Source organism: Harpia harpyja, chromosome 15 (assembly GCF_026419915.1).
Source record: "Harpia harpyja isolate bHarHar1 chromosome 15, bHarHar1 primary haplotype, whole genome shotgun sequence".
NCBI lineage: Eukaryota > Metazoa > Chordata > Aves > Accipitriformes > Accipitridae > Harpia > Harpia harpyja.
In genome coordinates this window covers 8,490,893-8,515,838 of record NC_068954.1, presented here as the reverse complement: position 1 = coordinate 8,515,838, position 24,946 = coordinate 8,490,893, and the positions used below count along the sequence as shown (strand labels likewise).

The following is a 24,946-nucleotide window of genomic DNA, read 5'->3' as shown; positions in this document are numbered from 1 at the left end:
TGTGGAATACATTTGTATTTCTCTTGCACAACCCAAATTTTTAACAAGACCAGAGCAATTACAGGAATAGCCAGATTTTAGATGTTGTCTTGTGCGTAGGAAAAGGAATTATTAAAGTGTATAGCCTCTTTGAGAGCTGCAGCACTCTAATCCTGTTTTTCATATCTTAATTTTAGTGACTGCATAACTTACCTTCATAAGATGCCCTTAATTGAACATTTCAGTAGAATTTGAATAAAGTCTAATATATCTGGGATTCCTCCTCCACTCCTTCAAAATATGATGTGAAATTTATTAGTCTTAATGTACATATCCCAGAGCTAATTGTTTTATCTTGTAAATCAGTTTCTCCTCATCTTTTATACGGTTTTTACTTTCAGATTTAAAGAATGAATAAATACTTGATTGTAAAGTCTTTGTTGTTTTGCAGTAGGAAAAGGGGGGCAGCTTTATAAATGTAAAAGGATTTTTAGTTCTTTTTTAATTATTTACAAACGCTGAGTTAAAGGACAGTGGAGTTTAAATTATGCATTAAATTAGCATCTTACTGATGGAAGACTCTCAAAGAAAGTTGAAATTTTTAAATTGCTATGAGCCAAATTCAGCCACAATTTAATAGCTCAATTGATGTTGATGAACTTAAGGCAGTGATAAATCTGGACCTATAGGCTTATCTTTCTTTTTGCTGTGAAAGGTAAGCATGCTGTTTCTATAGTACTGACTGTCCTTTTGTTTGAGAGTTGACCAAGTATACTTTGATCCTTTTTTTAGAAAAAGAATTCTCTGTTCTCCCTTAAAGAAAGCTTCCTGAGACCTGGATCAGATTATGGAAACTAAAGTGAGCACACAAAAGTGCTTGTTAGAAAGTGAAATTTATGTGCAAACTAAATGTGCCCTTGATGATAGCCTTATTGATCAAGCCAAGTTAATAAATCAGTAATATCATGCAGCACTGTTCAACACTCACAGGCTTATCTTCGTTTTCTTTTTCTTCTTTTTTTTTAATGTGCCTGCTGTGTAGGCAGAGAACATGCACTTTCCTGCCACGGAGTATGTACTACAATTGAAACACCAAATTCAGAGGTCTTGAATGTAAAATGTCGGCATCCAGTACAACAAAAGGGAACTTTTATAGAAGTAACTTAATACTGGGATTGGAGCCTAAAGTGACACAGCTTTTACTTTATAAGTATTCCTCTCTTTGTTTCTAATGCTTTAGGCCCTGATCCAGAATGAAATTCAGGGTCCTGTTTGGATAATTAAAAGAAATCCATGGGAAATTTGGGACAAAAATGCCATATGGAGTGACTTCTGAACCTTTCAATGGCCAGCATTTGCATTCAAGATAAATGTTTAGTTTTCAAGCAGTCTGCTGTTAGGTCATTCTTGAGTAGCTTTGCCAGTACACAAGGGTTACATCCTTTGTACGCCCTTGGGATTCTGGTCTGACAAGCACTTACTTCATTATTACCCATATTTCCTTTTGCCCTCTGACAAAAAGCACTTACGTTGAACTGGATTTATCTGCCTCTACCATGGGATGCCTGCAGGATCCCTGAGAGCCCTATTGCATTGCGTAGTGCATGTTCTCTGTAGTACGTGCTGCCGCGTAGTTTCTGATGTTGTGCGTTTTCTCCTCTATTGTGAGATGATTTTGCATTCGTAGCTTTGCTCTGATTTGGGGTTGATCTGCATGCCGACCGTGTTAGCAGAGGAGGTTCTGCTCAGGCTAAAGTGGGGCTTCTGTGCTCGAACCCAGTGTCGTGCGCTGATGTCCCTGGTGTCCTGGAGCAGCAAGTGTCGCAGCCGGGACCTCGGTTCGATACCTCAGCTCCGTTCCCTGATGTTCTCGCTGAGAAACGAAGGCAGCTGGGTGAGTACCTGAGCCTCTGCTGGTGAAATTTGCCAAGACAGAATACAAAGTGCCATTTATGAAGCGCTTCTTATCATTCCATGGTCCTGCATTCATTCCCAGTTAATGCTGAGCACCTAACTGAAGCACTGGTGTGAGAGCGGTGGTTGTCCTGGGCAGCACAGCCACCAGAAAGAAATAGGTACCACCAATGGTCAGTTCACAACCTTCTTCTATCCCGTCTTTCTCCCTCCTTTTCCATAACCTCATTCCTCCTCTTGCCTCCCCAAACCTGCAGCCAGTGTGGATAGTAAGCCTTAGAAAGGGTTAATGAGACAGTAGCAGTTGACCCATTCCCAGTATGGAGTTATCTTCCATTGCACTGTCAGAGCTTGGGAGTTCGGCTGAATGTCTTATTTAGGAGGGTAACCAAGGCACAAGTGCAAATGAGATGGCAAAGAGGCTCAGTCCAGGAAAGATGGGGTTGATGTTGGTGGGGGGAAGAAGCTGGACATGCTTATGCATCTGCCTTCTTAGCAGCTCACAAACTGGGTGGTGAGCAGCTCTGCTATGCATGGAGCCGGGATCAGGGCTGGGAAAAGGCAGTTGGGCTGTGCCTGTCTGGGACATGAGCCCCACTGCACTCATGGGTTTCTCCAAGCCCGTGTCACTAACCTCAAGGTGGGGAGTGTCTTTAAATCCTCTGAAAAATGGGAATGGATGCAGACTGTACCCTGCTGTTAAGCCATGTGTCTCGCCTGGAGGCTGTACCTTAGCAGTGCTCCAGAGCTCACACTGGCTGGTGGCTCATCGCTGGATGGTGTTTAAGATGCCAGTATTGAATTATTCTCTCCACTGGAGAGGGAACTAAGACTTCTTTTGTCCTTTATGCAGGGTAGCAACATTTTTCCTATGAGTTAACTGTATTATTCTCTTTCTCACTGCTCCCACATTAGCTTTGGAAAGAGAAAAACAACGCTGTGTCATCGCAGAATTGCCTGGTGATGGGAACTGTAAGGTAGATGAGTTCTTCTCTCCACCCATGAGCAAGTTCCTGAATGAGGTTTTACTGCAGGACGGCTCGTTCTGTTCCTCTTGCACACTGGTCTGTCCATATCTCTTAGTTTTTTAATACATTACAGTACATCCATCTCTTAAAACAATAGTTTCATTTCTGTAGCCCAGCCCAACAGCCAGTGCTAGGGAGATATTGCTGTCATCACTGCATCTTTAAAAGCTCTGCATCCATCCTTAAGAGCTTTGGCCACAGACTAGACTCAGAAATATGTTTGGGATCCTGTCCAACACAGTATAGGAATTTACCCCAGATGAATATCTATCCCTGTGTGGTTCAGATTTTACATGCATGTCTCATGCACACAAATAATACCTGTTTCATGCAATATTTAGCAGCATGAACTACAAATTAGACCATAAACTCTTTGGTGCAGAGACCACTAAGCTTTTTAGAGCACCAGACACGTTCAGGCTTAAAACCCAACCAGGGCCACCAGTCATTACTTGTTAGAGTGAGGCGTAGCTAACAGCATTAAAAGGAATTCCCTCATTAAATTGAAGTTGCTTTTACCCATGACAGGCCATAAAACCTGAATCCGTGGGAGGGAATGTTTGCCTCTATGCTTGCGTGTGTCTTAGCCTTTTTATTTTCAATGGGAAGAGAAAATAGAGTGGGTTGCATATTGGATACATTATCTTAGTATTAAGCTGCCATTCCCAATCTCTTTGGGATAATTGGAACAGAGAATCGCTACTTCTCATCCATCACTTTAAATGAAGGCCTTAGTAAAATAATTTTGGTTGCTGGGAACCACAAATAGGATCCCTCTCTCCAGATTAGTTCTTTTTTGCTCATGAAACTGTTTGAATAGGTCTTAGCACTCTGAGCCGTAGCAGGATGTATGTCAGCAGTTTTACAAGCCTTTGGGGAAATTGCTCAAATGTGTTTATAAGGACCTCCCAGGAAGTGTTTGGTGGTGTTGAGCCTGGGGAAAATTGTACTGGGATTTTTGTTGTTGGATTTTTATTGTTGTTGGGTTGGCTTTTTTTAATTCCACAAACATACTCTGTAATGCTGGTAGTAGTGCAGTAGGTTTTAAGTTTCCATGGATGTAAAAAAGGTCTTAATATAAGTTTAGGTCTTTTTTCATCACAGATTTGTAACAATTTGGACTTAACATCAGGCTTAGTTGTAGCTATGCCTCCTGAACACCTAATAGTAACCATGTAAACTGATGCAGTATAGACCAAATCACTAATTCCCAATCTTCAGCACCAGCTGATTGCTGTGAACTTGCGAACTTTCTTGTGCATATTCTGAAAAGCTCCATGAATCTGAAGGTTTTTAATGTTTTAATTTAATAAGGTTCAGTGGACCAGCTGTACACCAATTACTGTTGCCTATGGGCCATGGTTTATGACTGTTTGAGCTACAAAAAATCGACAACCTGGCAACTTGTCTGTGTTAGTCTCATGTAATTCTGAAACTGTTCCATCTTGTTCTGTTCTGCCTGTACATCTGTATTGCAGTTAATTTCCTTAAAACTGGGAGATTGCTCACTGCTGGAGTTCAAAGTGGCAGGCATGAGGTGAAATGCAAGCTTCAACTGAAAATTTTATTTCTTCTTAATGGTTATTTCAAACAAAAGAGGAAAAAAATCCTCGGATTTGGATTTGGGATACTCTATCCGTGACAGAGAGCACAGATTGAACATTTTAGGGGTGCTACAAAGATGCTGATGATTGCTTTAGTAATCTTTGTAGTCTGCCATGAATTTCAGGCAATTAAATAGCCAATGCTGCTGTTGACTAGCCAGGCTTCAACAGACCTTTTAGAAGCCTTCTTGTCTTTTCATGTAAATAGACATTTGGCAGTATTTTAAAATGTATACCCAGTAGATTTTGTAATGCATTTCCTTTTTTCATGTGTTTCGTGTTTAATTCAAACAAGCATCTGACATGAAAGCTGAAGATAAAATGTAACATAGTACAATTAGTTTCTGTGAAGTCTGCGGATCACTAATGGAACACATCTCTTCCCCCTGCACAACTAGCATAATACAGGCCATTTTTTGGTCATTTGTGTTGTACATTAAAAGCATCAAATAGAGTGCTGTCATGTGCCTGAGCGCATGGACAGAAAGTTCCTTTGTTTGATAATGTTGGAAATAATTTTGCTTTCCAGATACGCAAATGGGTAATTGCTGCAATCGGATCAGAGACATGTAACACTTGTAATGTAACCCTTCATGTATTAAGAAAAATAATGCAGAAATTAGATCAGAGACCAGAAGTGTGTATATATATATATATATATATATATAAAAGAAGCTCAGTAAGCTGGTTTTCTGTTTCCACCACCATTATTGTCTAAACTGTGTTTCATGAACGTGTGTTGTGATTTCATGCCAACTAATCTCTAGCTTTTTCTGATCAAATAAATACAAGCTCAGGAGTACAGTTTGAAAGCAGTGTGCTGGTCTCATGCACTTAAATCCACTGAGCCTCTAAGAAGCAGGGTTTGTGAGCATATTTAGTGAAAAAAATTTGGAAAAAAATAGCATTTTGTGAAAGTGGAGAAGTATTTATTGACAGCAAACCTCCTTCCTCTTTATTAATGCTCAAAGTATGGAATTTAGATCTAGATTTGGGTGCTAACTCCACCAGTTTCAAATGTGTCTGATCTGGTGCTCTTGTTTTTTGGAAAGCAAGCTTTCAGCTGCAAAATAGACAACCGGATTTTTGTATGATTTAGGAGAGCTGTGTCACATACTCCCTTTCTTACCCATTCTGTACAGAACATATGGGTTCTTTTAAAATTATAGCATGTGTGTGGTTCTGTATTATTTAAGGTACAGGAATATTCTTTTCTTATTTTAGACTGACACTGTTTTAAAGCAGCTTGGGGATGTAACAAAGTCACACAAGATGCTGCACATCTTGACAATGCCGCACAATAATGAGAAGTATGTATTTCAAACCCACTTATAAGACCCAGTTCATACAACAATGAAACGCAACACACAGATGATGCCACATGTGGAACATGCGGGGCATCGTTTGAGTTGTGAATCCTCCTGTCTTTGATGATTCATAAAAATGCCCAGTTCTTTTTATTGCATTTACTGTTTTTTAAAGCTTTTCTTTGGGATAAATAGTAGTGTTTCTGGGGGAAGTATCTTAGCTGATAAATAGGCAGAAAATGCTGGTGGTGCCTTTTTTTGCTTCTTTCTTTTTCTACTGCAGAGTGCTTCGGCCACTGTTAAACAGTTTAGCTAGATCCAAAGGGATACTGCTAACATGAACTGGTAAACCACCAACAGCGTTACATCCTCCTGTGTCAAGGACCTTGTACAATGTAAAAGCTAAAGGTATTCAGATTAAGCCTTTTCTCAGGACGGTTTATAAATAGAAAGCATTTCAAAACTGAGATTTATTTCTTCCCCTCCTGCCCTTTCTTTGCCATGAATACAACAGAATGGATCTTAAAGCTCTTGCTTGTCTGCATGTCCTCTTTTTTTGCCTTTCCTGACTCTCATTTTTATTTCAATTGCAAAAGTTGTAAAGTAGTTGAAATGGTGGGGGCAGAAGGAAATGTGAATCTAAAACCTGGATATTGTTGTCCTTGGTGCCCACAGAATAGAAAAAAATCTGAAGAGGTTAAATTACAAAAAAAACAACAAAAACAAACAAACAAAAAAGACCATGGAAAAGAATAAATTGATGCATTTTGAAAAAAAACCCAGTAATTTGGACAGAAACTGAAAATTCTAACTTCAAGATTCCATACAAAAAGAGACATTAAGAATCACATTTCCCTGTGAACATCTGCATTTAACGAAGTATAGCATTTCTAGTGGGGAAAGTATTCCCATTGTGGCTTCTGGAGCAGAGAGAGCAGCACAGCAAAAACCCTATCCTCTATTAAGGTCTGCACCCAGGACTTCTGACTCCCAGAGCCCAAGGAGGATAAAGCTCAGGTGGAAAAGGGAGTGGCTGATAGGAGATGTCAGAGGCACTTGGATGAAGAAGGGAGCATTGGAGCAGGGCAGAAGAGCTAGCAGGGGTGTTAGTGGGGGAGAAGGGAGGGCAGGAGGAAGCAGGCACCTGCAATGGATTTAAAGACACAGGGAATGACTGATGGGCTTTGGAAAGGTGTGCATGTATTTGCAGAGGGCATAAATGGGCCCATTAATGACTTGTTTTCATGGAGCGATTGAGGTACTGGTGATGGGGAAAAAAGCTGCTGGTGTTGACAGAGATTTCATTGGTACTATGTGACCCAGGGCATTTATGGAGCCGCTGTACCCCCGTCTCAGAGCTAAATTACTTCCCAGATGTAAGGCAAACAAGCGATCGCTCAGACTGGTCTCCTGTTCTTTATGGCTTCAGTCCTCAGTACTCATTCAGCAATAGGCAGCTGGTTCCGTTTTCTTGGTTTAGAGGTTCTGACACCAGTAAAAACAAAACAAAAAAACTTCTAATCTTCCAGCAATGAAATACACTGCAGAGTTAAATAAATGAGACCTGTTGGAACACCCTTGTTTTCTACAGGCCTTTTCTCAGTAAAGGCATGGTTGTTTGGGAAGATCCCCTAAAACTGGCCTGAGGGGGGGAAAGGGGGACTGGCTTAGCATTTAAATCCATGTGATAGTTTCTTTAGCAAGAAATCTCTTTCAGATCATATCCCCTTTGATGATTATTCAGCCCCGATCCTTCCCCTACTTTACAGTTATTTTAACATCTCTGAAGAACTGCCAACATACCCACTTTAGCGGCCAATGACTGTTATGCTGCCTTTTTTTATTGGCATTCAATTTTAAGGGTTGACAGACAGTAAATACTAAGACTTCTCTTTACTGTTCTACAGTAATTTGTCCTACGGTTGTAAATAAGTCTCTCTTGTTCTGACTTCTGCTAAACAAAACTCACTATTTTTGGAAGAGATTGAGCAAACAGAAGATTGTCCCATTTTATGTAAGCTGTGACTGAAAGGATAGTACCATATCTGTTTGGTTTTTTTATTTTCATGGCAAAAGAAGCAACTTATTTCTGTCAATGCTAGTTTGTTGTGGATTTTTTTTTTTGTTAAAGGTGGATCTATTAAATTTCCAGAAGTATTTTTTTCAAATATATTGTATTTTCCATACGGACATGTCATGCAAGCCTGGAGGAGAATGTTACTTAAAGATTTTAGGATATCCTCTTGGACTGTAACAAACAAACAAACAAGCAAGCTACTATGAGGAGCAGTAATTATTCCCAATAGTCTGAACATTTTTTTTCTGTATTTTTCTCTCTCTCTGGTAGACACCTTGCATTTCCAAGACTGAAAATCAGCCTCAAGGACTTGCAACGAGCGTCAGGTGGGGACAGACACCAATCAATCAGTCCACACCCTGGGACACTGATGAGCCTCCATCTAAACAGATGAGGGAGAATGAAAACCCAGGTATGTTTCTAATCTTATTTGTAATTCTACAAGGGAAAATTGTTCAAAGCAAATTCAATGCAGTATCTCCATTTACCTCTGTAAATTAGACTTCATTGTGAGCTCTTTCTTTATTCTTTAGCAGGGTTTTTCTCTGATTCTAAAGACCCCTCAAGTTTCTTCTGTGCTGGGGCTAATATAAATGTATTAAGATGCCTGCAAGTTCATTAGAGTGGGGTGTTATTTCCTCCTTCTTTGCCTTCACTAGAGGAAAAGGCATTCTGTAATACTTTAAGACCTCTTTTATGTCCAGAACTACCTGAAATGATTTCCAGCTTCCAGACACATATCATACATTGTGCTACTATGCCAGACGCCTAATTACAATCTCTTTGTAGTGGCTGGAGCACCATTATTATACACACAGAGTGTTTGTCAGGGAGCCATGAAAGCACGGTGGGGAAAGAGGTTAATTTTCTTGGAAGCGTGTGCTTAAGCTGCATAAAGCGCAAAATACATAAAACCGCAAACATGCCACATGTCACCTGACGAGTATTTTAACAATCGCACTCACATCGCCGTAGCAATTTTACGCGCTTACCGGTTGGGAACGCTTCCAGCCCCTGAACTGCTTTAGGTACGGCGAAGGAGCGGGGCGCGTCGGTGCGATTCGGTGGCAGGCGCGGGCGCAGGAGGGGAAGGCTGGGGGTGTTTATTTTTGTTCTGGTCTCCCCCATGGCGAGCCCGCCGCCATTGCCGGCCTTCCTTCGTGCCGCAGGTGCAGCGCCCTGGGTCACCACGGTGGCGGCAGGCAGCCAGCCCGCCCTGATCACACACTCCTACGGGATGACGCAGCCACCCACCTTCAGCCCGGCCGCCAACGTCCAGGCCCCCGTCATCGGCGTCACGCCCTCCCTCCCTCCGCACGTCACCCCCCAGCTCCCGCTGATGCCGGCCCACTACCAGCTCCAGCCGCAGCCCTCCCAGCCCCTCAGCAACATGGTGGTCAACCTCCAGAGCCAGCCCTTGTACACCAACAGCCAGCCCCTCAGCATGTCCTCCATGAGCGGCGTGGGCCCGGTGGCCCACCCGGGCCCCGGGGCGGTGGGCAACGGCCACCTGGCCTGCCCCATGCTGCCACCGCCGCCGCCGGCTCTGCCCTCGGCCGCCCTGCCCAGCGGCGCGCCCGCCACCAACGGGCAGGCGGCCGGCCCGCTGCCCCCCAATACGGCGGGGGGCCCGGACAACACCAACGGGGTGCAGATGCTGCGGACCATCGGCGTGGGGAAGTACGAGTTCACGGACCCCTGGCACCCCAAAGGTAAGGCGGGCCGGCTCGGCCCCGCGGGGCGCGCGGGCAGGGGCGGGCGGCGGGGCCGAGGATGGCGGCGGACCCCCGGGCCTCCCCGCCGCTCTCCTCAGGCCCGCCGGCCCGGCTCCGGCATCTGTCTCCGTGCTTGCTTTTGATGCGTAGCTTTTATGAGTTAACGACGACAAAAAGCAGCGCGTTAGAAAGAGGGAGGACGAGCTGTGGGCGTATTTTGTAGTGAATAAACGGCTTTCGGGCCCGTCAGATAAGCTGGTGCTCCCGATGATAAAGCAGCCATCATCCCGTGCCTCTCCCTTTGAAACACGCACCCATGTTTCCATCCGACCACTTCCCTTCTGGCTTCGCTTGTGCATTAGTCACAAAACTAACCTTCTTCTTCAACCGTTGTCCTCTCCCCACTCTAGTAGAAGCCCAAGCCAAATGCAAAGTAACCCTGCTGACTGAAGCTGAACAGCCCAAAACGTTCAGCGTTAAGGGGAAAACTCTTCATTACCAGCTTCGTTGGGCTCAAATGCTACAAAACACCCTGAATAGTCATGAGCGCTGCTGAGAGGTTGACCTTTTCTGATAAGTAGTTTTTAGATGAGCCACACCACTGGCTCATGTTGGAGTGTTATTTCTGAGTGTCTTACCCTAGACGCTTCAAAAATACCTACGCTCTGCGTACTCAGTTTCTAATTTCATTTGCAGAGTTTTCCCTGCCTCCCTTAAAAATCAGGACTGTGCCACATGCACAGGTAAAGCAAAATGTAGCTTACAAAAATATAAATGCAGACCTATCAGCAAAATCAATTAAATTGATTTAAAAAAAAACGCCCCAAAGGCTTCATTAAGTCTGTGATTTTTTATGTATACATTTGTATTCAGACACAATCCATGTGTAAATTATTTACTTGCCACAAGCTATTAAGTTCTATTGTGTAGCTCTGTATTAAAGACAAGGAATCTCTATTAAAAATGATTAGTCCAATAACTCTTCCTGCTTATTACGTAAATTGTACTTTGGTATGTGCAAATCCTTACGAAACGTCTCTTGAAAAGGAGTTCAGGCACAAGCTGAGCAGTACTTTTCTAAAGCTAAATATTTGGACTGCTTTTAAATTTTCAACTCCAAGCCCAAATATGATGAGAACGCTTGCTGGATGGTGAGCTTCTGAATTTTTCTTTAAGATCTAGATGGACTTTAAGTGATACCGGCCCAGTCAGGTAGCCAAAAATTGACCAACAGTTGCTTTATAAGAGTTTTGTTAATTCTTTCCCTTTAAAAAAAAAAACAAAAACCAAAAACCAAAATCCACAAAAGCAGTTTGTCAGGTCGGGTTACAAACCCTTTCTTTTGTAGAAGGAGAAAGGGGTAGACTGAGCTGTAGTGGTTCTGCTGAATGTCTCTCTTCTTCGTGGAAGCTATTTGTCTTCTAAAAGGCATCATCTCCACTTTTCATAGCCACCTATCCCAATTTACTGCACTGGATACTCAGATACATGATCAAATTAACACAATTTAAAGGATTACTTGGTGTCACTGGAGACGTGCAAATATACAATACAAGGAAAAACACATAAGCTTAAACCACTTTCACTGCGGTAATTTGATCACATATCTGAGCCCTAGTGACACTAACCTAGTGAGACAAATGAGCATGTCAGTGACTGCACACTTGAGGTTAGGAATACTCTTAAATGCCTTGCATACTTAGGGGCAGCAGCATCAGCTGTTACTTACTCTTCCCCCATCAATTAACCTTCAGCATATCTCTGGCTAGCAGGTGAAGTAAACTTCAAATCAACGCCTAAATAAAAAGATCGTAAAATATTTAATCAGTCTTTTAATATTTGATTTGCAAAGTCTTAGTCAGCATTGTTGCTTAAACTGCTGTAAACTCTAGTCTAGTCTAATTGTCCGAGAGCCACTGAGTACAGTCAGCTGAGGAGGCGTTCATTAAGGTGAGGAGAGTTCCTCACTGGAGTATGCCAGGCATGCCAGACCTAGCTCTGGTCTGGTATTTGGAAACCTTTGTACCTAAGAGAGGCTTGTAAGGAGAATATTAAAACAACCCATATTTCTAATCCATGACAACTGCTGACACATTAGCCATACTGTACCTTATAAACTGCAAGCTAGACAACTGTTTTCCCAGGGATTAGCTAGCTTGTCTATAACCATCAGCTATTGAATTATTCCTGTTTCTGTAGTGGTTAAAAAGAAACAAATGTAAGATAATGAAGCATGCATACACAGAAGTCTCATAAGCAGGACCTATTTTATAGAGAAAAAATAACCTCTTCCTCCATTTCTAATCTTAAAAGCCCGTATGTCTAAAGGTATAATTCTTCTTGTCAAACCTAAAGTCAGAGATCTATGTTGGGTTTGGTTGTTTTGAATGAGAGAGAAAGAATCAGGAAAAAGACGACAACTGGGTGTCTAACCAGACCTTAAAACCTTGCTAGGATAAGATTCTGTTTATAAACTGTATGGATTTCAATGTGGTTCAATTTTCAAATTATTTTTTGTTTTAATTTCTGCCCTCAGGGATTTCAGTCTCTAAAGCCTGACTGATTTCACAGTCTTACATGATAGGCACCTTTCTCTCCAGGAAGGAAGGGAAACTATGAGACAGTACTAAGCTGTTCAAATATACAAGTTCAAACTAGTTCTCTACAAGTTTCATTTAAATATTCTCTCTCTTTCTTGGGGAACCTTGGCCAGCATTATAATAAGAGCCGCTGCTAATGGCCTTAAGATCTATCTCATTATCCTGAGATACTCTGTATTATTATTTCACTTGACAATCCAGTCTTGTACAGGTTTGAATAATTACTCAACTATCCCTTAAGTAAAAGAGCAGTTCTTGCTGGTTAATATGATAGGGTTTCTTATATTTTTAGACTTTATTAGGGAGCTGATTTGAAACTTCATGTTTTATTTCCCATAATTATCTTTCATTTGGCTGTGTACATGTTTGGGCCATATTATACAGTACTCATGCAGAACTAGGTTTCTTACTTGGCTGTTTCTAAACAAAAGTAAACAAATAAGTTGCCAAAACTTAAAGTCAGTGGTAGTATGCCATTTCATTTGCAATAGGTCAAGAGATCTCACTTACGTGACGGAAAGAGTCATTTCCATGGCTCTGCAAAAAATACATTTTGATAACAAGAACCGTGATATAAAACAGATATGTCATTCTCTTTACAGTGTCACAGCTAATTCCTACCTAATTCCATTGAAACTACTTGTAAGGAAATAATTTTTGCATGGATTAGAGAATCTTCTTGGTCTGGATGGGTTATATTCTGTGAAGGGATTTTTTTACTGCTTCTGTAATATGCTAAATACAAATGTTAAGTTTAGCTACATGATCCATTTACTTGGTGAATTTATAAAGTAGTCACATTATGAGAGACATAAATAATGTTTCAAAGTAATTACTGCTTTTAGCAATGTGTGAAGAACTGTAGAGCTTTCTTATGAAATGCATGGGATCTTTCACCATACACAATCAACAGCCGTTTTGAGAGGTGTCTGGTTTGGCCTGTAATTCCTTTTGGACAGGATTTATGCCAAATACTCCCAGCTGACTTCAAAAGCCATGTCAACTTAGCACAGACATCTAACCTAATATTTTAGAACAGAATCAGCCCTTGTTTTCTATCCATGTCCTAAGTCTTGCTCTATAATCTGAAGATTAAGTGCCAGGGGAATTAATAAAGCAGAATATTCAGAAACATGAAGATGTTCATTGTGAACATATTCAGTGAAGATCCAATGAAGTTTGCATAGCCAAATTTTTCTGTGGCTTCTTCAGAAAATACAGGGTTGCAAATAATATTCAAACATAATTTCAGTATCTTCAGGCTACATGATGTGCCAGCACAAGTTGTCACTTGTACAACGTGCCTTCAGGGAAGAGAGAGGGACAGAAAACATCCCTTTGGTTTCTGCCACAAGGTACCACTATCCCATGCCATGGCACAGTGACAGAGACCAATGTCTATGTGCCTGCCAATCCAGCTGAGCCAAAAGAGAGAGAAATTGATGAAGGACTAGAAGAGATTGGTTTCCTTGCAGAAATAACTGACTAACTGAGATTTAGTCCTTGACTTTTTCATATGGCAGTATGTTTCTTTATATCCAAGACTTGTAGTAAACCCCAAACTGAACCCTTGGTGGATAGCCCTGCCATATGTAGGACATAAACGTTCCAGCTTGGACTCTAAGATCTGTTACACATTGGAAAAGACACTTTCTTCATAAACTTGATATACTTTGAAGCATTGTGGCTAACACAAAAAATGAGGAAAATACAGTTCTTCATTGCAGTACTTTCTCCTGCAGTGTAAAATTAACTATGGACATCATGGGTTTTAATTTGTGGATGTTCATGGATAATATTGATGTTTGTTTCCATAGTATTTTTGTTCTATAATTCTTTGGTTTGCAGTCCTTAACTTGTGGGAAAAGAAATCAGATGCTAATTAGCGTTCAGAATGTAATGACTGTAGAAACATAACAATATCAGAAATAAAATCTGAATGTTAATCCTTGTAGCACTAATTTCTTAACACTTCATTTTCAAGCATGACCAAATACGATGAACTAAACAATAACAAAACTACAAACGAATACTGTTGCATCATCAGTTATTGATTGCACCTTTCACACTTGACTTTATTGCATTGGAATTCTCATTAGACCTCAGACAATATTTACTTTCCTTAATCATGAATAGTAACAAGGCAGACTACAACATTTTGTCAATAACCATCAACTTTTTCTTCACAAAAGGCTGAATTTTCAAAGGGATTTCAGCTTGACCTGCAATTCTGTGAGTGTACCTAGTTCTAGACATGAATGCTGGGGGGCAGGGGGGGTGTTTAAATTTAAAGTGCAACCTAGCCTTTGGAACTCTAATAACGTTAATTAAAGGAAATTGTGCGATGAGGACTCTAGAAAGCCTGGTTTCAGTTCTCTGCCTTGCACCAGAATACAGGGTCTGTGTAACCTTAGGAAAATCTCCCTTATTTTTGTATCCATAGATACAGATAGGTAGATAGATAAATAGATGGATTATAAAAATTACGGATATAAAATTATACATAAAATGTTAGTATGTGTGTGTACATGTATATATATATATGAGAATATGTATGCATATAGTCGTGGGGAAGGAAGTCTACAATGGAAATGAGTGCATTCTATCTCCTATTTCTTGAAGGACAGTTAGGTTAGCATTGAAGTCTGTTAGCATTGTACATCAACTTAAAGCAAACTGCTTGAACAGGTCCTCTAAAATCAAATCCTTTTTCAAGATTAATTACAGTTTTCTGTCATTAGAATAATCTTAATGGAATTGCAAAGTTGATGAGGGTATGTAAGCCATCGCTTGAGTGAGACTGAAATACATTTCACCTTTTTGTGTTCCAGGTGGAGTATTTTCAGTAATTCCTGCCCTGTCTTTTAATGCCACTATCGGTGAGGTCATGACAGACAGTGATTTAGTGTACTGAAGAGTCAAAGAGGACTTGTAATAATCGTAGAACATTGCATTGCTAAACATACAGCATAAAGAAGGTCATCAGATTCTCTTTTGATTGGCAGCTCTCAGTGTGTGAGTGACTTGAGACTTCCAAGTTTCAACTGGAGCAAGAGCCTCTGACCACTACCAATACTTTATGAGGGTTATTGTAAAAAAAAGTGTGGGGTTGCTAAAGTGTGTTAAAACTCCCTGAAACTGCTCTAAAAAATCATCTGCTCCATGCTGCTTTTGTTCATAGCTGTTTTTTTAAATAAGCACCAGATTTGCAACTGTTGTTCATCTGTTCTTGAAAGTACAGAGCTGAAGAACTTTGATTTTGCTCTGTTATGTGATATTATGTCATCACTTGCAGATCCACTTAGGTAATTAGACAATGATATATTTGAAGATGTCTTGAGTTTCTTCCCACCCTGAAGTCTAAGACATGGTTTGCTTAGAATGTGGTTTCTTAACACATATGGTTTTGTTCATGACAGTGGCCACTAAATGCATTCAAAATAAGCCTGAGAGGCGGCAGAGTTCTGTGGAATTACTATTTTCTCTCCCATCCACAAAACGCTGTACTCACAAAGTGCAAAATTCTCGGGGGCTGGATAATAACCAAAATCTAGGCTCCCCTTTGGGCACAGAATACATAAGGGGCAACTCAGCCCAAATTTCCAGGTAGGCTACCTATACATCCATCCAAATGCTGCTCCAAAAATCCCTTGCAGAGAGCTGGAACTGCATTTGGTTGTTCTGAAAGTTACACTTGCAGAGTCTCTGTTTTCCTTTCAGAACTCCTTATGTTTAATTTCTGATTTCTCTGACCTTGTCTTCCCTCGGTCCTCTGTCTTGTTCAACTCCTGACACATATTTGGATGCAACCCTTGTCTGCATCCAACCCTTTGGATGCAACGGGAAACTTACCTGTTCCCTTTCACGCTGTCCTCATATGCCTGGAGCCACCTTAGAGCTACCTTTCCTGAACATGCAATTCTCTCTACAAGTTTGGCCTTTCCTTGAATTTCCCACTAAGGTTTCTTCCTTTTCACAGCAGGATAATTCCACTTCTTTTGCTGTCATGACTTAAAAAATGGATAGTCAAGTTATAGCTACTGCAGAGAGTCAGCAGAGAATGGGGACTTCATGCTCAGTCCAAACTGAACAAGCTGGGTCCATCAGGAGCCAGACTGTGCATTTGTGTATACACTTAAATGTTCTCAAAATGGGCTATTCTGTGATGTCCAGAAATCTCCAGACCAGTGGATTTATTAAATTGCAAATGGTTTTTGGTTTCCCCACAAAAAAGTGGAAATTCTTTTTTTTTTGTAATCGGCAGTGCTCCATGGAGCAGTGCGTGAACTCTGAATGAAGAAGAGTCATTTCTGTCTCATTGCATTCAGAATGAGAATGATTCTGTCCCATGTTAGATTTAAAAAATCTAAACACATTTGTGAAACACAAACGTTTTCAAATAGCAACTTTTTTTACCCTGCTGTGCCTTGAGATTACTGATGATAAGCTCCACTGTCCCACGGCAAGGCTGGGCTTTTTGCTGCAGTCAATAATAATAATAGTAGTAATAGTAGTAGTAGTAATAATAATAATATTAATAATAATAATAATAACAACAAGCATCTTCAAGGTGCTTTTATGGGCATAATTTTTTTAAAAAATTAACTATTTGTCTGTAAATAACTGATGTGCATATTTTGTAAGACTAAAGATACAAGGACTTTGGCTGAAGCAAAAGCAAGAATAACTGTCAGGAAACTAGTTTTGGTGTAACATCCCATAAATCTGCTTGTTTCAGATGTCTTCTATGTTCACAAGATACATACTATGAGGAGAGGAATGGTTTGTGTTTTTTAAGTTCACGAGCATTTGTGTTAATGCTTTCTTTCCTTTAGTTTTTCTTTCATTGTTTAAGTAGGAAATAATTTGGGCAACAATTTTGTCATGGTTTAACCCCAGCCAGTGACTAAGCACCACGCAGCCGCTCACTCACTCCCCCCCACCCAGTGGGATGGGGGAGAGAATCAGGAAAAAAAAGGAAAACTCGTGTGTTGAGATAAGAACAGTTTAATAAGACAGAAAGGAAAAAAATAATAATGATAATAACAATAATAAAATTACAATAATAATAATAAAAGAATTGGAATATACAAAACAAGTGATGCACAGTGCAATTGCTCATGCCTAGTGGACCAATGCCCAGTTAGTTCCCGAGCAGCGGTCCCCCACCCTCCCGGCCAGCTCCCCCCCTTTATATACTGGGCATGACATCACATGGTATGGAATATCCCTCTGGCCAGTTTAGGTCAGCTGTCCTGGCTGTGTCCCCTCCCAACTTCTTGTGCCCCTCCAGCCTTCTTGCTGGCTGGGCATCAGAAGCTGAAAAACCATTGACTTGATATAAACACTACTTGATAACACTGATGTTTTCCGTTGTTGCTAACATTCTTCTCATACCTAACGCAAAAACATAGCACTATACCAGCTACTAGAAAGAAAATTAACTCTATCCCAGCTGAAACCAGGACAAATTTGAATGGTACATGCAAGAAAATTCTTCCCAGCAATGGACGTACTTGTTTCTGTATGTTGTGTTCCTGTACATTGTCACAAAGATATGCTGCATAGTTCTTTCCACACAGTAGGATGTTTAAGCTTGTTGCATTCAGTCTGCTTTGTGTTATGCATATATTCAGGTTTCTAGTTGTACCAAGTGAGGATAGCAAGGTATTTGTATATAGTTCCATCTTAATATTTACAAATCATTACATTAGATTCCCAGACTAGATATGAAATCTAGTGATGAAATCATCACTAGGAAGGAGGTACATAAGTTTACTCATAGACAAAACTTCCATCATCTAGATGTACAAGTAATAGCATCATGAAATTTTGTCATATTAAATTCAGAAAATTACAGCATGTAGTGTTGTATGTACTTACTACTGTACTGGAAAAATCCTTGGGCTGCTAACAAAATCAGGAAGTTCAAGATAAGTATTTGACCAGGAGTATAGACAGTAATATATACATACACCTATGTGTACTGACAATTAAGTCAGAAGCATTTGACTAGACAAGATGCCAAGATACTTAGTCAAGTTTGCACAGTATGACTGTGTAATACTTTCGAAGGAGCTAAAACAGATTGGAGGGTTTGCCTAAAGACTTTGTACATTATATTCTGCACAATTTTCATTGGCATTGCAACATCAAAAAACCCCAAGAATGTAGGATTAAAGAGAACATTATGTATTTATTCATGATTCCTCTGGTGTTTCAGAGGAAGACAAAATGTGTTTTGTCCATCAATCTGCACACTGAAGTATTTGGGTGAGAATGAGGAAGATGGTATGAAAAAGACAAAATTGGCTAAAATGGAAGAGTTCTTAAGAGAAATGCGGGTTGACACTCCTGTTCAGTCTGACTGATTTACAGAGGATCCAAATCCAACTTCAAGCCCAGCTCCGCTGCATGACCTTTTCCTTGTGAATGAAGAGGGAAATGTTCCTTGCATCCCCAAGCTGTGGATGGTCTTTAAAGCAAGGATCATTTTGCACAAAACACTACCATCCTGTGGAAAATAGGTGGAGGAGCAGTGCTAGTAGGTTCCTATTGCCTGTCACCTAGGAAATAGGAGATTCTGCTCTTTGCCTTTTCCTGCATGCTGTGTGGACTTTGTTACAGATGTGAATTTTCTAGATGGCTGAATTTGCTGGGGTTGAGATGTTTTTCTGCTAAATATACTCCCATCATGGCCAAACCATGCTGTTTTATGAACAGTGCATTTCTTTGAGGTTTTTTTTTATACTTCTGTAAGATGGTTAGAGCTCTGATTTGGAAGCCATATTGAGCATCCAAATAGAAAAGCACTTTTCAGGAGCATTTCAGAAGAACTTTTGCTAGATGGATAGCAGATAACCTCCAGCAGGAATCAGTCAAGTGATTTCAGATTTAGACAGATGCCGATATTTAACCATCAGTATGTAGAGAATCCTTGCACTCTGAAGAAATACAGGAATCTCTCTTTCATTTGTATAAATGTAGCAAGAACAGGGGTTATGTTCCTTCAGCTCCAGAGTAACACAGTTCTTCATGTGTTCGACTTGCTAGAATGGTAAAAACAATTTGACATCCTGTCCAAAGATCAGGTATTCAAGGACAGTCAAATCTGCTCATGAGTAGAAATTGAGTAAGTTACAAGAAGAGTCAATCTGTTAAAGCCCCACACCAATAAGATCTTATTCTGTGAGAACGTGAGTGAGTTCCACAGCCCTTCCCTAGAAGTGCCCCTTATACCTTTGGATAAGCCATCATTACTTTACTTTTTTTTTTCCTTTCTCTCAAAACTGCCATATAGGCAAACCATGTGCAGTGAATCTAGGTGTTATCAGTCAGGGATGCTTTAATTCACTTTCACAGAGATAAAGTAGTGCTGAGAATACCTCTTGGCTTTAAGGGTAAACTCAATTACGAATTTTACTAAAGCCAGGAAATTATTTTAGCATATATTTTTATCCAAATTCTCGGATGTTGGAGTGCTAGATTCAGTATTTCAGTAAGATTTGGTATTTCCTGATACTGAGTCTTCTTTTTGAGTTTTAAAGAAAGTGGAGAAGGGCTACTTATATACTGAAGATCTACAGAAGTGCCTGGAAATAATGTGTTAACATATTTAGAGGACAAATTCTAAATATCAAAATATATTTTAATAGACAGTTAAGAGAAGGAGCCTATTTCAAATATACAAAGTCCTTTTGCGTTTATTGAGTTAGTAACATTGGCTGGTTCCTACCCCTTTGAACGCGCTGAGAGCAATGTTGGGTTTTTAAGATAGCTTCACACTGCAGTGGGAGGTAGCCAGCCCTGGAGTAGAGTGGGACCACGCTGTGTGTTTATGACAGAAAAAAGGGTAGCTGTATTGCATGCAAATGGCATAGGAGAGGTGGGTTTAAGGATATAATTTATAATTACCCAGTCTGGATCTGGATTATAATTACATAGTCTGGAACTATGCCAAGACACTGAAATTAATATTTCAAGTTTGGAAGGAAGAAAAATGAGAGAGTGTGTGGCCGGGTTGGTAGTTGTCTATCAGCCGTGAACTCAGAACCAGGAGAGTTCAAGGAACCTACCTTGAGCCTACCTCCCAAAAACAGATGAAGAGACTTCTTACTTAAAATCTTAAATGCACAACAGAATATGTAAAAAAAAGACATCATAATAAAGAAAAGACATGACAACATTGTTGAGTGTTATCATGTGGTCAGTAGATGAGAAAGAAGAATCATGTATATTCAAAACTGATGTCTTATTTTAAAGAACCCTAACAAGCAGTCAGGTCTGTTAGGTAAGATTTCTTCCCTGACTTATCTAAATTTAGAAAGTAAGCATGTCACTCTGTCATTTAAACATGGGCAGCTAGGGCCATGTTTATCCTAAGGCCATAGTACCTCTTATGTGGTCTCTTGGTACTGGCAGGGTACAGCTCTTCCACAGGTGCTGGCTAATTGTTGGGGTCTTGGCTACCCCAGAACGTGTCAAAGAGCATCAGGGACCAGTGCGTCAGCAACTGCACTGAGCTCCTGTGGTTGCCCAGTTGCATCACTCTTGGCTCTGTTGACTGCACTAATTAGGTTTCCATAGATGTTATAGGAGCTTATACACCTAACCAACTTGAATGCACTTGAATTTAAAGATCTTATAACCTGAATCCCATCCTAAGTTTCAGGAGTAGGGTCAAGAGTCTCAGCAGATGGACACTTCAGCATGAACACAGCTTCACTGACAGAAGTACAATATAACAAAGTACAACCCTTGTATTATTTTACTGTCATTGTATTAAGAGGGTATTTTGATATTACTGGTTTAAAATTACCTAAAATTGATACAATATTTGCCTATTAACACTGAAACATGTTGATCTAGGTGCAGTAAGCAAACACATCTTTCCTCATCTGCCCATGGAAAGCTACTTCTGAATGTCATACATCCAGTGTTTTACCAGGCATCATTTTCATTAGCATAACTAAAGCTAATTTGGGCATATATTGTCAACAGTTTTGATTCATGGTTTATTAAACTGCTACTTACACTGTTATCTCACATAATTTCCAGTGCTGTCTTATACTGTTTAATATATTAAGGCCTACTAAGAGGGTTAAGGTTAAGAGAGAGGCTTACATACCCCATTCAGGAGACATCACTTGCAGTAGCGTGGTGTCCCGCAGGGTACTTGAGCTTTTTGGTTCAGCAGTGACTCAGAAAAAGAGTGCCGTGTACGCTGTTTCCACCAGCGCTTGGTCTTTTCTCAAAGGTTTCCTCACTAATTCCCAGCTCATCACGGTCCTCATCAGCCTGTGTAATGTGCTCATCACACGCTCATTTTCAGCTTTTGATTTGGCCAGGCTGTCTGCTGGGGAAGGTTTCCTCTGGTAGAAGTCTCCAGGTGCATGAACAAGTGAGCTCTAAGTGTTACTAATAAAAAATCCTTTAATCCACTTTAACAATGATAAATTGGAACTGAGAACTCCTCCTTACTTTACAGATACATTTAGTTCAGAATTTCACTTAAGTCAGGAAATCATTTTACGGGCAAGAGAAAAGTCCTAAACACCCTGATGTGGACGATGGGAATTAAAGCCACATGCTCAATTGCTCTTACTGGGTATCTGAAGCACCTACTGATGACTGAAACTTCCACTGATCTGGCGAGTTCATAGCAAATTCCCTGGTCTTTGCTGTTATTTTTATTCTTAATTCACCCTGGAATTTCCCTTTTAATTTTCCTCACATTGTAGTGTGTGCATGATGAAAGGAAATAGCAGAAGTTCAGACTGAGCAAAGATCTGGCTAAAATGTCGTGGATTTAGATGGATTTGCTACATTGTCTTGGTAGTAAGTACATCACACCTAAAATCTGTACTATTATCCACCTACTATCCTACATTTTATTTCTGCTTCTATGTTGAGGAACATAGCATGATCAGATACAATGAAAAATGAAGTCTTTTTATTCTTCTTCTTTCCCAAAAGCATGGGAGTTTGAGCTAAGGGCTCATCCACAATGGTTTGTGCCTCTTGTAATCCCTCCAGCTCTCTCTTTTAATAGTGGCACTTGAATGTTTCCCACAATACAGCTCATTGCAGCGTTATATCAGGTACGAAGTAATGTCCAGGCAGCAGGAGGGCCCTTGGAGAGGTATTTACCCTAACCTGGCCTTACTGCTGGGTTCCTTGTTGGAACGTCTTGGGTACCTCCTACGTGCCATCATCTTACGTGACCTGATCAGGCTTTAGGAGGCAACACACGTTCCAGTACCTGGTTTCCAAGCATCCATCCATTATTTGCAAGCAAATGTAGGCTCATTGTTTCATGTCTAATTTTGAAAATCTGGCCCCAGCGGCAGGTTTTTTGTGCATCAGTATAGTAACATCTGGCTTTTGGTGGCTTGGCAGACAGTTTGTATCATTAAGTAGAACCAAACTATGCATTGATATGGATGGAGATGATCCTGCACCAATTTCCAAAAGGACAGTAGGGCTATTGGCAAATTAGATAGTTGGAGAAATTCTCCATCTCTCTTCCTTTTTCGTGATGTATCAGGGAATAAAATTGAGGGGAAAGCAGAAAACAAACTAATGTGAATGTAATTCCCAAATTTCAATCTTCTGTATATTATGGGTCATTACCCGTTAATTTGCTAAATGGCAGTTTTCTATGAAAGAAAAGTTTTGTTTAGCTGTATAATGATGACAGATGATGTAATTAGTATCATCCCCGCATTGAAAATGATAAAAGCATTTCTTTTGTGTGTCACTGCTTTTAGACAGTATAATATCAAAAATGATAACAGTATGAAAATTGCACCGGCCGCTTTCATATTGTGCATGTAGAATACCTTGGTGATATGATACAAGTAATGACAGGTACTTTGCCATGTATTCATTTTCTCCAGTCTCTAGCCTTTATATTACAGTGAAATTAAAGCACAGCACTAAGCAAACCAGACGTGCCTGAATGCAGACCCATCTTATGAGACTGTAAACGGCTAGAGTCCCTTTACTATTGCTGGTTATGATAATTAAGCGATTATAAACAGGGTTTTTGAGGGAGAACATTGAATCATTTTTCAGTTAGAGAAGTTGGGGGGGGTATTTTAATTTCAGGCCACATTTGTTGCTTGAATTAGTTTTAATTATATTCTGTATAAGTACTTGCCCCATATCCTGGTCTTGATAGTGGTAGATATTCTCATTTAAATATAAATAAATGCCAAACTTATTTAACATGGAAAAGTGACTGCTGTGACTGTGTAGTAACAATTTTCTCTTTGTTGCCATGGTTTGGATTTTTATATAAGCTTTGCAAATATAATAAAGCTAATGGAGCTCTTCATCCAAGGAAATGGGTATATTCAAGAAAATAAATTACATTTTGCAAGCTAATGAGCTCTACTAATTGTGTTTATCCTTGTGAATTAATACAATTTAAGCAAATCTATCCCCCAAAATCAAGCATTTGATTGCATTTTAGTTGCGTGGAAATCAGAACATCCGGATCAAATCTGAGTTTACTGGATATCCAAGGGGTAGGGGGGAAGGTTAATTTTCATTGACTTGTACAGCTGGTGCCAGCTCCTAGTAAAGCAGGAAAAGTTAGACTTTGAAAGTTGCGACTTTCATCATTATTTTCTTTTATTCAGCTACTTCCCACACAGGCAGAATTCTCAACAAAGAGTTGTGTGTAATAAATCCTATGTAATATGATGGCAGGCATGTACGAGTCATGCTAATTAGCCCACATGCCCACAGGACAGGATGAAGGAAGGAAAGAAGAGGGAATAACAGTTGTACTTTTTAAGACACAACTTGTCTTCACCCACTTCCCTCTCTCCCTCCCTTTTCTCACACTTTCCTTTGCCAACATTTGGATTTCTTTTTTTTTCTTCTTCTTATAAACAGATTTTCATTTCAGTGAGGCATTTTGGGAGATGTAGGACGGATTAGAAAACTCTGTATATATTCTGGCAGATTTTAGGTTATTTTGTGGTTTGGCTTATTGGAAGGATGTCAGAGAGTAGAGAAAATGGTCAGTTTGAACGCTTGAAACACTGCAAATACCCCCAAAAAACTTGCAAGCAAACTGTGTTGGTCAGCAGCAACAGGCAAGCGAGTGCTGGCCAGGAGGTTTGCGCTATAGGAGAGTGACAGCAGTTGTCAGCTATGGGTCCTTACAGAGACAGTTTAGCTCGCCACGCTTTGGGTTGCTGCCATTTTTAACACCACGGGAGAATGCATGCCTGAGATGAAGTCTCGGCCTAACTGACAGTACTTCCTTGGTCCTGACTGCACTGTAGCCATGCTTTTTTATCCTGCCAGATCATTTTCAGCACTGATGCAGGAGTCCTGGCAGTTAACAGCCATTGCAGATTCCTCAGATAGAGCAGGTGTGAGATCAGAGCTCTCCTGTTTCTCAACAGCAGGGCCCTCTTCATTTAAAACCAGGATTGGGAAACAGAGCCAGACAGCCTTTCTCAGCTGCTGAAAAAATAGCGTCTTAAAAATGGATAGCAGACACAAAAAAAGGGCTCAGAAATGAAATCTTTTGTTTATTGCAGCTCAGGTAAGGGCTTGGATGGTCCTTCCCAGTCTGTGCACTGAAAAAACCACACTCCGTCCATCCCTGGCATTCAAGTGCTGAGAAGGGCTGTTAGGACTTGTCTTCTAGAAGTTTTGGATTAATTATCTTTGTCTAGTGAGAAGAGCACAGCTCCTCAGTG

General features: G+C 40.3%; 1 protein-coding gene across 5 annotated transcripts in view; it reads left to right on the top strand.

The window, feature by feature from the left end:
- KLHL29 (kelch like family member 29) overlaps window positions 1–24,946 on the top strand; it is a 408,889-nt gene that overhangs the window by 256,348 nt on the left and 127,595 nt on the right. For 4 of the 5 annotated variants that reach the window (XM_052809692.1, XM_052809690.1, XM_052809687.1 and 1 more), the window contains 3 exons: window positions 1,760–1,873; window positions 8,180–8,321; window positions 9,079–9,621. In XM_052809692.1, the coding sequence (XP_052665652.1) occupies window positions 1,760–1,873; window positions 8,180–8,321; window positions 9,079–9,621 (799 nt within the window). The remainder of the gene's footprint in view (window positions 1–1,759; window positions 1,874–8,179; window positions 8,322–9,078; window positions 9,622–24,946) is intronic. The other variant, XM_052809689.1, reaches the window with a different exon arrangement.